At 44.5% G+C, this 15,210-nt stretch overlaps 1 protein-coding gene across 1 annotated transcript in view; it reads left to right on the forward strand.

The window, feature by feature from the left end:
• col9a2 (procollagen, type IX, alpha 2) overlaps positions 1-15,210 on the forward strand; it is a 173,372-nt gene that overhangs the window by 108,123 nt on the left and 50,039 nt on the right. Inside the window, exons 20-23 of the mRNA XM_078566890.1 lie at positions 1,033-1,077; positions 3,809-3,862; positions 5,803-5,856; positions 7,826-7,879. Coding sequence (XP_078423016.1) covers positions 1,033-1,077; positions 3,809-3,862; positions 5,803-5,856; positions 7,826-7,879 — 207 coding nt within the window. The remainder of the gene's footprint in view (positions 1-1,032; positions 1,078-3,808; positions 3,863-5,802; positions 5,857-7,825; positions 7,880-15,210) is intronic.

Below are 15,210 nucleotides of genomic sequence, written 5' to 3' on the forward strand. Positions count from 1 at the left end.
GTATCTGCAGGCCTTAGGCCTAAATACCCCAGTGAGAATCAGCAAATTCAGGAATTGTACCCAGTGTGAGTCAGCACCTTCAGGGACTGCCCCCAGAGAGATCAGCACCTTCAGGAACTGTCCCCCAGTGAGAGTCAGCACCTTCAGGAACTCTCCCCCAGTGAGAGTCAGCACCTTCAGGAACTGTCCCCCAGTGAGATCAGCACCTTCAGGAACTGTCCCCCAGTGAGATCGGCACCTTCAGGAACTGTACCCCAGTGAGATCAGCACCATCAGGAACTGTCCCCCAGTGAGAGTCAGCACCTTCAGGAACTGTCCCCCAGTGAGATCAGCACCTTCAGGAACTGTTCCCCAGTGAGATCAGCACCTTCAGGAACTATCCCCCAGTGAGAGTCAGCACCTTCAGGAACTGTCCCCCAGTGAGAGTCAGCACCTTCAGGAACTGTCCCCCAGTGAGATCAGCACCTTCAGGCATGGCCCCAGTGAGAGTTAGCACCTTCAGGAACTGTCCCCCAGTGAGAGTCAGCACCTTCAGGAAGTGTACCCCAGTGAGAGTCAGCACCTTCAGGCATGGCCCCAGTGAGAGTTAGCACCTTCAGGAACTGTCCCCCAGTGAGAGTCAGCACCTTCAGGAAGTGTACCCCAGTGAGAGCACCTTCAGGAACTGTCCCCCAGTGAGAGTCAACACCTTCAGGAACTGTCCCCCAGTGAGAGTCAGCACCTTCAGGAACTGTACCCCAGAGAGAGTCAGCACCTTCAGGATCTGTCCCCCAGTGAGAGTCAACACCTTCAGGAACTGTCCCCCAGTGAGATCAGCACCTTCAGGAACTGTACCCCAGAGAGAGTCAGCACCTTCAGGATCTGTACCCCAGTGAGTTCAGCACCTTCAGGAACTGTCCCCCAGTGAGATCAGCACCTTCAGGAGAGGTAGGGCATAGCAAACTGAATTAAAGAAATGTTTCTGATGGCTTTGATTCCAGTGATGGTCAGTTCATTGTGCAGGAAGCTAACAGGTTATGATTCCTTTGATAGGGTTTAGCGGGACAACCTGGTCAAAAGGGAGCTGCTGGATCGAAGGTAATGAAACATTCTTTATCATGTTTGGTTAAATGTTCCTTTGGAAATCCTGCTCTCAGTTTGGAATTATACATGCCTTCAGTATGTTTGTTTTAAATTTAAATACGTATTGAAACCGAGGGCATCTCATGGTGCAGTGGTAGCGTGCGTGTCTCTAAGTCAGAAGCTGCAGTGTCACGTCCCATTTCAGGATTTGATGGCCACCAAAGATGTGTTCATAGTGTGGTTGATTATCAATTTCCAACACACGCCAATGGGTTAAACCCAGAAATCAGCACACTGGGCTTTGCCTGCTTGATTTGAATTCACTCACCTCCCTTTCATGTCATTGGCTTATGCACCCAAACCCCACTATCAGTTACCCCATGTGTCATGTAGTAAGAATTTATGGTGGTGGGGGAAGTGGTACCAGAAGTTGGGTCAGGAGAGTTGGGAATGTAGCTATTGATGCACACCCACTTCTAGAATCATAGCAGGAGGCCATTCGGTCTTTTACACCTGTTCTTACTCTGTGAAAGAGCTGTCCAGTCAGTGCCACTGCCTTGCTCTTTCCCCATATCCCTTCAGATTTCTCTTCTGGCAGATATCCAATTCCAACTCCTGTTAGTAAAGAAAAAACAGAAAGCTAAAAATATGCAAAAGGAAGTTTTCTGAATTTTTAAAGTACATGAGCACTCTCCCAACACCACACAACCTAACAGACTCTGTGCAGATTCTGGGGGAGATGGCGGTGTTGTGGTAATGTCAGTGGACTTGTAATCTAGAGGCCCAGGTTAATTCTCAGGGGACATGGGTTCAAATCCCACCAAGGCAGCTGGTGAAATTTAAATTCAATTAATTAAAAAATGTGGAATTGAAAGCAAGTCTCATTAATGGTGGCCATGAAATTTTCATTAAAACCCATCGGATTCACTATAATGCTGTCCTTATCTGGTCTGATCACAGCAATGTGGTGGACTCTTAACTCCCTCTGAAATGGCCTAGCAAGCAACTATTGTTGAAAAACAATAAATCCACCTGGCATCGACATGGGCACCGGAAATGATAATGACACATACAGCCCTGACATCCAGGGGTATGGACCAAAATTGTGAGAACTGTCCCACAGACTAGTAAAGCAATAGCCTGACATAGACTTACTCACAGAATCATACCTTACAGATAATGCCCCAGACAATACCATCATGATCCCTGGGTATGTCCGGTCCCACCGTCAGGTCAGACCCAGCAGAGGTGGCGGCACAGCGGTATACAGCCAGGAGGGAGTTTCCCTGGGAGTCCTCAACATTGACTCTGGGCCTCATGAAGCCTCATGTCATCAGGTGAAGCATGGTCAAGAAAACCTCCTGCTGATTACCACCTATTACTCTCCCTCAGCTGATGAATCAGTATGCCTCCATGTTGAACACCCTTGGAGGAAGCACTGAGCGTGGCTAGGGCACAGATTGCACTCTGGGTGGAGGACCTCAATGATCATCACCAAGAGTGGCTCGGGAGCACCACCACTGACATAGCTGGCCGAATCCTAAAAGACATAGCTGCTAGACTGGGTCTGCGGCAGGTGGTGAGGGACCAACAAGAGGGAAAAACCTACTTGATCTTGTCCTCACCAATCTACTTGTCACAGATACATCTGTCCATGACAGTATTGGGAGGAGTGACCATCGCACATTCCTTGTGGAGACTAAGTCCCGTCTTCACATTGAAGATACCCTTCATCATGTTGTGTGGCACTACCACTGTGCTAAATAGGCTAGGTTTCAAACAAATCTAGCAACTCAAAACTGGGCACCCATGACGTGCTATACAGCCATCAATAGCAGCAGAATTCATGGCCTGGCATATCCCCCTCTCTACCATTACCACCAAGTCAGGGGATTAATCCTGGTTCAATGAAGAGTGCAGGAGGGCATACCAGGAGCAGCACCAGGCATACCTAAAAATGACGTGTCAACTTGGTGAAGCTACAACACAGGACTACTTACATGCCAACCATTGGAAGCAGCATGTGATAGACAGAGCTAATGCGATCCCACAACCAACAGATCAGATCTAAGCCCTGCAGTCCTGCCACATCCAGTCGTGACTGGTGGTGGACAATTAAACAACTCACTGGAGGGGGAGGCTCCACAAATATCCCCATTCTCAATGATGGGGGAGCCCAGTACATCAATGCACAAGATAAAGCTGAAGCGTTTGCAACAATCTTCAGCCAGAAGTGCCGAGTGGATGATCCATGTTGGCCTCCTCCTGATTTCTCTCAGGCAGAGTCTTTGCCAGTAGGGCATGTTAGTTGTGCGTAACAATCACAGATCAAATCGTCGTTTAGTAGTACAAAACTTGAGATCAGAAAGTTGTAAAGTATCCCCATTGCAAGTAGGTGCACCTTATTGTATTTCCTTCATCCCACCATTATTGACGATGCCTTCAACTGCTTAGGATCAAAGCTCTGGAATTCCCTCCTTTAATCACTGCACCTCCTTTAATATGATCCTTTAAACCTACTTCTTGGCTAGGTTTATGGTCATTTGTTCTATAATTTCATCATGTGTCTCAGTGTCAAATTGTGTTTAACAACGCTCTTGTGAGGGTCCTTGGGACTATTTATTATGGTAAATGTGCCTTATAGCTGCAGGTTGTTGTAATCTCCGCATTTCTGTTTGGGGCTTTGTTTCTATTTAACAACTGTTTCTCCTAGCTCACTAGTGGATGGTGTTTTTTTTAACAACAGGGTGAAAGTGGCATTTGGGGAATGACTGGTCCCACTGGCCCTCCAGGTCAAATGGTAAGGAAAAAGAATCCATTTATCTGATCGTATTACTGCTTTTTTCTCCAACATTAACATAAGAATATAAGAACTAGGAGCAGGAGTAGGCAATTCAGCCCCTCGAGCCTGCCCCGCCATTCAATATGATCATGGCTGATCTCACTTCGGCCTCAACTCCAATTTCCCGCCCTCTCCCCATAACCTTTCAACCTGTTACTAACTAAAAATCTGTCTATCTCCTCCTTAAATTTATTCAGCGTCCCGGCATCCACTGCACTCTGAGGTAGTGAATTCCACAGATTCACGACCCTCTGAGAAAAGTAATTCCTCCTCATCTCTGATTTAAATCTACCACCCCTTAGCCTAAAACTATGGCCTCTCCTTTTAGAATGCCCCACAAGGGGAAACATCCGCTCCGTGTCTACTTTGTCTATCCCCTTTAGCATCTAATATACCTCAATTAGATCTCCTCTCATCCTTCTAAACTCTAGCAAGTATGGGCCTAAACTGCTCAATCTCTCCTCATAAAATAAGCCTCGCATCTCTGGGATCAATCTAGTGAACCTCCTCTGAACTGCAATGCAACTACACCCTTCCTCAAGTAAGGGGATCAAAACTGTGCACAATACTCCAGGTGCGGTCTCACCAATGCCTTGTACAGTTGCAATAACACTTCCCTATTTTTATACTCTATTCCTTTAGCAATAAATGCCAAAATTCCATTTGCCTTCCTTATTACCTGCTGTACCTGCATACTAGCTTTCAGCGATTCATACACAAAGACACCCAGATCCCTCTGCACTGAAGCATTCTGAAGTTTCTTTCTATTTAAATAATAAGTCGCCTTTTTATTCTTCTAACCAAAATGGATAACCTCACACTTATCCATGTTAAACTCCATCTGCCAAATTTTGGCCCATTAACCTAACATGTCCAGATCCGTTTGTAAATTTCTTATTTCTTCATTGCAACTTACTTTCCCACCTATTCTGGTGTCATCTGCAAATTTAGCTATAGTACCTTTCATTCCTGAATCCAAGTCATTAATATAGATTGTAAATAGTTGGGGCCCAAAGACTGAACCCTGTGGCACTCCACTCGTTACAGCTTGCCATCCAGAAAAAGACCTATTTATCCTGACTCTCTGCTTTCTATTGGTTAGCTAATCCTCTATCCAAGCTAATATATTACCCTAACTCCGTGTGATCTTATCTTGTGTATTAATTTTTTGTGCAGCACCTTATCAAAGGCCTTCTGGAAGTCCAGATATACTACATCTACAGGATCCCCATTATCCACCTTCCTTGTCACATCTTCAAAGAACTCTAGCAAATTAGTCAAACATGATTTACTCTTCATAAAACCATGCTGACTCTGATGGATTGCATTTTGACTTTCTAAATGCTCCATTTCTACTTCCTTAATAATGGATTCCAACAATTTCCCAATGACAGACGTTAAACTAACTGGTCTATAGTTTCCTACTTTTTGCCTCCCCCCCTTTTTGAATAAGAGCGTTATATTAGCATTTTTCAAATCCACTGGAAACTTTTCAGAATCCAGGGAATTTTGGAATATTATAGCCAATGCATCCGCTATCTCTGCTGCCACTTCCTTTAAGACCCTGGGATGTAGGCCATTGGGTCCTGGGGACTTGTCACCCTTTAATCCCAATAGTTTGCTCAGTACTTTTTCTCTAGTGATGGTAATTGTTCTAAGTTCCTCCTTCTCTATACCCTCTGCGCTACCTGTTACTATTGGGGTGGTACTAGTGTCCTCCACTCTTCCACAGAGGATCCTTTGCTATGAGATCATTAATTAATCCCATCTCATTACACAAAACCAAATCCAGAATAGCCTGTTCTCTAGTTGGTTCCACAACATATTGCTCCAAGAAACATTCTGTGAAATACCTAAAGGGAGAGAGAGAGACTAACCATCTGTTCTGCTTTTGACAGGGTGAGCGTGGACCTCAGGGGGAGATCGGCCCACCAGGACCCATGGGTCTGAAGGTGAGTCATATGCAAAATTGTAAGGTGGTTTTCGAACATTAGCATGTGCTGAGATAGTTCTGGAAGGTCTCTGGGCAAGGTGTTTCAGGTGCTGTCACCTTGTAACAAATCAACCTTGTGCACTACCTACTTCCCCATGTTGGACCTCAACAACCAAATACTGTAGTGATACTGTGGTCCTAACAGCACATACACATAACCCCACAGTGGGTAGGTGAGGATGAGAGATAGAGCAAGGAGATGGGTTGAAGGATATCTTATGTAAGTAGGGTTACGGGATACGGAGGATTGGTGGGATTCAGAGCTATGGGCCAGGATATTAAGTTCGGCGAGCGGGGGGCGGGGCCCACTCGCCGACATGTAAAATGATGCGGGATGACATTGGGGGCAGAACTCTCGACGTTACCCCACCTCATTTCAATTTTCAGGTTGGCAGGGGCGCAGCCAAATCAGTCAATGGCCTATTGAGGCCATTTAAAAACTAATTGAAGTAATTAATGGACCTGCCCAATAAATGGACGGCAGCTGGTGGAATTTGAGTTCAATTAATAAATCTGGAATATAAAGCTGATCTCGGTGATGGTGGCCGTGAAATCTATTCTCAATTTTCATAAAAACCCATATGGTTCAACAATGTCATTTAGGGAAGGAAATCTGCCATCCTTACTTGGTCTGGCCTATATGTGACTTCAGATCCACAATAATGTGGTCAACTCTTAATTGCCTCCTGAAATGTGGCCTAGCAAGCCGCTCAGTTCAAGAGCAATTAGGGATGGGCAATAAATGCTGACTTTGCCAGCGAAGCCCATGTCCCAGGAAAGAATAAAACAAATTGTGGGTGAGGTTGAGGGATATTGCAAGTGAGTGGGTGGAGTTAGGTATATGGTAGGTAGGATTGAGGCATATGGTCATAGAGTCATAGAGGTCTACAGCACAGAAAAAGGCCCTTTGGCCCATCGAGTCTGCACCAGTCAAACAAGTACCTAACTATTCTAATCCCATTTTCCAGCACTAGGCCCATAGCCTTGTATGCCATGGCATCGCAAATGCTGAGTGGGTGAGCGTGTGATGTGGAGCGGGTAATCCTGATAAATCTCACTCCTGGCATTGGAAACCCAAGAGGTCCATCTTTGTGACAGACTGGCTTCCCATGCAAATTGAAAAATTTAAGATACTCTTTACCTGATTGGATGATTGTTGACTATCAGTCAAGCAGCTTTTTTTCCCCCAATATCTCCAATATTTTTTAAACTCCCCAATAATTTCAAAGCTTTGCAGCTGAGTCTTTGGAGACTGATGGTTAATTTCTGGAGACTCTGGAACAACCAAGGAGGTGAGCGATTCTGTGTTAGGGTAACTATTGGACGTTTTACTGATTGTGTGAAGCACATGTTACTAGTGACTTGGCTGCTGCAGAACTACTCGCAGCCCCTTCACTGCACTGTGTAAACCGCGTAGTGGAACATATGTACACTGGAATGGAGTGTAACCCCTAACAGTTGCTAACATGGGGTTCTAGTGATGAGCAGCCTTTTGATGCAAACTCTGCTCCAACAAGAATTTGTTCCCCCATTGTCCAAATGCCTTCTCATTACTGTCTCAGCAACCAGTGTAAAATCCATCATCCCTTTCCTTATATCAATCCTACAAGAAGACTTCAACCAGGTCAACTCAGCTTTAGTGTTAAATAGTGCAAGGTGTATTAGTTGCATGGAAGGGGCATGGGGGTGTTGGGCGGGGTAGGATATGGGGGCAATTTCAATTAACATCACATCACCAGCACTCAGCAAGGTAACACATATTCTTTAGTGCATTTCCTTGCGATGCTGAAGTCTCCGATTAATGGTTTTGAATTGACAATGGACTCCGCTTAACCACGGGACCTCTTTGCTCTGAAATCACTCTTAACATTTTGTTACTCCTGCAAATACTGCAACGTCACACTCACTTTGTTTCTCTCTTGCTCTAGGGTGACAGAGGAATGGCTGGTGGAACTGGTCCTCCAGGACCCAGAGGCAAAGCTGTAAGTATTAAAAGTCAGTTTGAACTGGTAGAGGAGGGTCGATTTGCAATATGCAGCATTCCTGTTGTACCACACTCAGTGCCACAATAATAACTGGCTTTCGAGATTTTGGCCAGAATTTTCCAGCCCCTCACACCAGTGAGATCTTCTGGTCCTGCTGATGTGATTGGAGATTTCGGTGGCTCATCGGCCCCGCCTTCGAGGTGCTGGAAAAATCTGACTTCAGTCTTATTTAATTTATAGACCGAGGAAGTAGTTTAATCTTTTGGTCCAATTTTTAGTTTTATTTTAACTTTAATTGGGATGGAGAGCTGAGGATGAGCTTGTTCACAGGAAGGCAGTTATTTCCGTTCTTATTTTTAAGAATTTGTTTCAAAAATCTTGCGCTGAACCTTCTGATCTTGTCCAATCAGGGCCCTTCGTTTAATGAAAACAAGGCTCAGAGAAACACACAACAATCTCCTGCTGTTACCTTAAAACTAAACTCAAATTATCTGATCATTCACTTTTATCAGCACGTTTTGTAGCCAGTGCCCTGTTGTATCCTGCGTGTTTTGGCTGGTTGTCAGTGATTCAGTAGGGTTGGATAAATGGCTCTCTGTGTGATCCTGAGGCTGGGCAGAATTGACACAGTAACTGGAGAGCACTGAGTGAGCAGCTAATCTAAAAGAAGCATTTGTTGAATGGAATCCGAACACAGAGGATGTATAAAACCTCCTTGGAAATTACTCAGGGTCTGGTGTCAAAGTAGGAAATGGTTTGAGAAAAAAAATGTTATTTCTTGAATCCAGGCATTTCAAATTCCCAGCAGTTTGTTGAGTTAGGGGGAAAGACATTTCCTTTGGCTATGAGGGATTGCAGGCTCTGCTGAATCAGCTACAGAACCCATTAGGAGCATAGGATTCAGAAGCTGGTGAAGGCCATTCAGCCCCTCTAACCTGCTCTGCCATTCAACTAGATCATGGCTGATCTTCTATCCCAAGGCCATTTTCCTGTACCATCCCCATATCCCTTGATATCTTTGATATCTAGAAATTTTTTGATCTCTGTCTTAAATATATTCAGTGACTGAGCCTCCACAGCCCTCTGGCACAGAGAATTCCAAAGATTCACCACCCTCTGAGTGAAGAAATTCCTCCTCATCTCAGTCCTAGATGGCCTGTCCCTTATTCTGAGACTGTGTTCCTGGTTCTAGATCCTCCCAACCAGGATAAAAATCTTTCCTGAATCTACCCTGTCGAGCCCTGTAAGAATTTTGTATGCTTCAATGAGATCACCTCTCATTCTTCTAAACTCTCTCCTCATAGGACAATTCCATCTATGAGAGGTGCCTTCTCTCCGGGTTACACTCTCACATGCAGCCTCCATGAGTGTGCTGTTGGACATAAGGCAGGAACAGTAAAGCCTGATTTTCCAACCGGTAGCAGGCTCCAGCAAGGCAGCCGTGCTGAAGACAAAGGGCTGGATGTTCTCCTTTGAGGCAGAAATTGCAAGTCGGGATATTTCCTGACACTGCAATCCTGCCTCCTGCCCGGCAGTGCCTGCCCATGCTACTTCCATTGAGGGGTGGTGGGGATGGACTGAGGTCGGGGTTGCCATCTCCCAAAGCCGGTCCGCACCTGGAAAGGAGATGGGTGGATGTCAAGTTGGACAGGTTAGGATACCCATATCTATTCACTGGGACATTGACCCAGTTCTGTAAATGAGTGTTAGGCATCCTGGCCCTCAGCCCCCTTCCTCACCCTCCCCACCCATCCCTCTTACTGCCTCACGCCCCTCACTCCCAACCAATCCACAACTCCCATAACCCACTGCCCCCCATGCCCATATATCCCTCTTAGCCCCCATACCCCAAGTCTCTACCATTCATCAATGCCCCTCACATCCCCCATGCCCACTCTATATCCCTCATTCCCACTACTTACCCCCATATTCCCCCCATGCCTACTCAATCCCCACTATTCACTATGGATAGAACTCATGAGCCCTAGGATAGCATTAAGAAGTCTTTGAGATGCTCGTGAAACTGTCAAAATAAACAGTTATTCAAAGTTCACTTGAATAAACCTTAATCCTATTAAGTGGTTGTAAAACTGTCGAAGTGAACAAACAGGCATTCAAAAACCACTTCAAGCAAGTGCAGCCCTCTCAGAGGGTCATAAAACTGTCAATTTAAACAACATTGTAATGCACCCCCCCCCACTGAGTGGAAAGGTGTCAGGAACAGTTGCACATGTGCACTTGGCCTACACTGTGACTATCAGCACATGTGTAACGGTTCCTATGTCTTTCCTGTCGAGGCAGGAGATCAGAATATGGGGCTCTAGCGAGTTTGTTATGCTACAACACTGAGTTTACACATGTTGTTGAGTTGTCACACACTTTGTAGTTGAATTTGCACCAGCAGATTCCTGTGCCGTCATTTGATGCTTGGCGAGGAGAGACTTGCACTCCATGCCTTTCACGTAAGTTACATCACTTGGGTGCTGACGGACTTGTCCCTCCCAAGCTTCACGCACCAGGCAGCAATGATAGACATTATGCACATAATCATTGCCTTTCTATTTCATACAAACCACGAAAGTGAAATCTTTCCACTTACGTTCTGTCTTTGTGTAAGGAGCTGCTATGTATCCTGGTTAGCTCAGTCGGTAGGTCGGACTTCCAATCAAACAGTCATGGGTTCAGGTTCCATGCTGGATACTGAGTTTTAAAAATATTTTTAAAATACTTTTTGTTATTGATTTTTACCAAAAAGTATTCTTAAAATAGATATTACAATCAATTCTCCTCTGAGTTCATTGGAAGTTAGGAATCTCATTTAGTGAATTTTTTTGATTATATATCTTCATCATTTACTGAAACATCAGAAACATGATTTATAGAGGAAACAGTTAAAAACAATAGGGAGACTAGATTAAAGAACTCGCAATAAAAACAGAAAATGCTGGAAAGCTCTGAAGAAGAGTTATACAGACTTGAAACATTAACTCTGTTTCTCTCTCCGTAGATACTGCCAGATCTGTTGAGTTTTCCCAGCATTTTCTTTTTTTAAATTTCAGATTTCCAGCATCCGCAGTATTTTGCTTTTACAAGAACTTGCAGTTGGTTAAGGACTGCACAGACCTAAAAATGGGTAACTTAAACTTTATTATTAGACCCTGACAAGCCAACGTGCTTGTTTTAATGCAAGAAGTTGATACTCTTGACAGAGACTGCAATTGTGTATGTGCAGGAAGTGCTCACTCTCGTGTCGTGGCACAAATAAACACAGCTTTTAAACAAAGCTTACAGTCTTTTTGATAGTTGTATCAACAACCCCTGCTGAACTGAACCCATTAGTGATGTTTGGAGCTCAGCTGAGCATTCATAATGAGATTCCATGCACAACAGTATTAACAAAGCATCCAGAGCCAAATACATTAAAATCTTTGAAATAGTGGAACAGATGGCTACCTGTTCCATTGCTTCAAAGGCTGAACAGATGGCTGACCTGTCAATCAATAAAAAGATCAGAGCACAGGGTGAAATTGACACAATAAAACTGAATCTCAATACTGTTCAATTTAGAAAAGCACTTTATCCAGCGGATAATGTACTTGAATGCATCTGAAGACTTTTCCACTTACACAAACTGGTCAATTTAAGGGTCACTTACCTTTTCTAAACAAAGCCCTATTATCAATCACTGTATTAAAATCATACTTAACTTATCATATAGCATTTGATTATGACATGTGAAGTTAACAACAACTTTTAAACATACCTATCAAAAAGTTTCCGACTCCAGAACAGGTTTCCCCCATAGTTCATGACATCTTTGAGCTGGCAGGAACCACTTCTACTTCAGAAGCTGCCCCGACTCCATGAAAATTCCGGGGGATCTGAAATCACAACCTCCACAGTGGAGTCACTGGTGTCACGATTGCTGTGTGCAGGCTAGTGACCCACATCCTTATCCTGCTCTCTTAAAAATACCACATAATGGGATTGGGGCAGGAATCCTGGAATCAGCTCCTGCCTATCTCTCTCTTCCTCCACCCAACATGGATTTGCTCTGCATAGGGACAGCAAAATCCAGCCCAAAGAGTCAAAGATTGCCTCTTAGATTTAATCAGGACTCCAATCCTCAAGCTTCCCATTTAATCTGTTTCAATGGCAGAATTTTACACCCCTCCGTCGGCAGGTTTGTTGGTGGGGATTGGCTGTAAAATTCTTTGAATGGCCTTCCCACCAGCCTGACCTCTCTGCAATTTTCCGGTGGGACGGGTGAGGCCTCAGCCAGCTCCCGTGCCCTTGCCTCAATTAAGGCCCTTAAGTGGACAATTAATGACCATTTAAGGGCCGTTTCCCACCAAGCCTCAATTTTCAGGTTGTTGGGAAGTGTTCAGGGGCAGGGGGAATGCCCGAAAAGTGATCCTGCTCAGGCTTCAGACGGGAAGGGTGGGAGATGGGGGCGCCTCCATCAACAGCCTCCTTTCAACATTGGGTGCCTCCTAAAGTTTCTGGCCCTGTAGCTGCTCTCTCTCCCCGCCTGGTCCTGGACTCCTAGTACTTAGATTCTGGGGTCTGCATGCAGACCCAGTCCTGTCCACTGCAGCTTCTGGCGCTGCTGGGACTAGAGAGCGACAATCAGATTGGCCAGCAGCTCTCTGAGGCAGGCCTTCCTCCTGAGTGAGGGGCGGATGTCCTACCTCCAGTCAATTAAAGCTCAGTGGAGGGTTAATTGGCTGTAGGGAAGCTAGTATTGGTGGCAATGTGTTCGCTGCTGCCTCCTTGGATGGCAGGAAGGGAAATTCTGCCATTGGAAAAGTCCCGGCCATACAGTATAGTTCGTAGTGTCACTGAGCTATTAGACACAAGGTTCCATTGTGATCTGCCCACTCCTTTTCCTACTTCTCTCTTTCCTGCTGTTTGATCAACCTTCTCTTACACCCCCCCCCCCCACCCCACCCCAACTCCTCACCAATTCTCTTCTCCCTTGTGGCTTTCTCCTTTACCTCCTGACTGTCCTCCTGCTCCCTGTCCATTTCCTTTCAGTTACCCTGACCTTACTTCTTATCCAGTTGCTCCCATCTATCCTGTCCATTCTCTTCTAGTCTCTCTTGCTGAGTTGAGGGAGAAACATGTTGTTACTAGAAAGGTGAATCATTATCAACAAAAATAAATCCTTTTGGTCCCATAAGCTTATACTGATGGGTTTGAATGATTTCTGCAATAGCTTCTGACATATTTGAGGTTGTCATCAAAAAGAGTTAAAAGTGCCTGTGTTGTCAGTGCTGTAATAGTAGAGTGTAACCTGGGAAGATATGTTACTGCTGCATTACTACTGACTGTTGCATTATTGCTGCATTATCACTTCCTGCTGCATTATTGCTACGTTACCACTTACTGCTGCATTGTTGCTGCATTATCACTTCCTGCTGCATTATTGCTACATTACTGCTTACTGGTGCATTATTGCTGCATTACCAATGTCTTTTCAACAATATTTTGTCAATTTGTAGAATCATCCAGTACAGAAGAAGTCCATTTGTCCCATCATTCCTGTGCTGGCTCTTTGAGAGAACAATCCAGTTAGTCCCACAAACCTGCTTTTTCCCTATAGCTCTGCGTTTTTTTTCCTTTTAGTATATAACCCTATTGAAAATTACTATTGAATCTGCTTCCACCACCCTTTCAGGCATATTCCAGAACAAAACTCGCTGTGCAAAATGAATTCCTCTTATCTATCCATATCTATCATTCTTTGAGAAGTCCTGTGAGCACACTACTTGAGGCAGTGGTTCCTCTGGAATGGGCCCATGTAACTGAACTGAACACTGAGAGACACACAGACAGCAGCACCAGTGACCCACTTTGGAGCCTCCAGAGGGCTGAAGAGGAGTTCAGGAACTCAGTAGCAAGGATTAGGATCTCCCAGTTGATGGAGAACAAATCGAAAGATTTCAGATATAAGAAGGAAAATGGAGTAAAAGATCACCCACAGTGATCAATTGCACTTGAAAGGAACAACAAATTACAACAGATTAGCACCATGAAAGGCCAATTGCTAGAAGGCTTTTTAAACATTAATTAGTGCTCATTCTCAAATTCTTGCTTTGAAATGAACCGCTTGATGCCACATTGTATCAACTAATAGTGACAGGTGATCTTTACCATGCTCCTGGGAACTGCCACTCTAACCTTACGAGCCAAGACAGTGTGCAACAAGCTGGTCTTTAGGAGTTAGAAAGACCAATCAATTAGCTCAGTATAAGAGCCACATCATTCTTTGCACAATAAAGGGTGAATATAACTCAGTACAGCTCAAAACACCTTGCGTCCAGCTCAATAGGGGAATGTCCCAAACTCTAAAGCTCAAGACAGCTTGAACCTGCTGCCTCTCCCAATTCAGTATTGTTCAGAACTAGGTGACCCGCCTGCCCCCAAACCAATGAAGGATGCACCCTATCTATTACAACCCCATATGGGTATCCTTTGTTAAATGTATCCCAGCAAGATAGTGAAGTATGAAATGAGACACAAATACTTTTTCTTTGGTATGTTTATTCACAGAATGTGGCATTACATACCTCTGCCTCCTATCTACCAATACCACAGTGGCTCAGCAGTCTCTTTTCATATGCTCTCAACATACTTAATCAATCAATACCCTCCAATGTTTACCCTTAATCTTAACAATACAATTAACATAACATTAACATCCTTCAACTCAAGGACAGGTCAATACATGATCACCTACCCAACCCAACAGCTTTCAGTGTATGGTGATCCCCAACCCAGTGCAAATCAAAGCATCCAAGAACACAAAAGATCGGAGCTGGAGTAGACCATATGGCTTTTTGAACCTGCTCAGCCAGTTAATACGAACATGGTTGATCTTGGGCTTTAATTCCACTTTCTACCTACTCCCCATATCTCTTGATTCCCTGAGACACCAAAGATCTCACAAGATGGCTATCTCACCTTAAATATAGTCACCGATAGAACACCCACCACCCTCTGGGGGTAGAGAATTCCAAAGATTCAAACTCCTTGAGTAAAGAAATTTCTCCTCATCATAATCCTAAATGATCAAACCCTTATCCAGAGACTGTGACCCATATTCTACATTCCCCAGTCAGGGGAAACAAACTCCAGTAACTACCCTGTTAAGCCCCTTCAGAATCGTGTATGTTCCAATGAGATCACCTCTCATTCATTTAAACTCCACAGAATATAGAACCAATTTACTCAGCCTCTCATCATAGGACAATCCTCTCATCCCAGGGACCAATCTAGTGAACCCACCTCCAATGCAAGTATATCCTTCCCTAAATATGTAGACC

The sequence above is a fragment of the Cetorhinus maximus genome, chromosome 21, assembly GCF_964194155.1.
Source record: "Cetorhinus maximus chromosome 21, sCetMax3.hap1.1, whole genome shotgun sequence".
Lineage (NCBI taxonomy): Eukaryota > Metazoa > Chordata > Chondrichthyes > Lamniformes > Cetorhinidae > Cetorhinus > Cetorhinus maximus.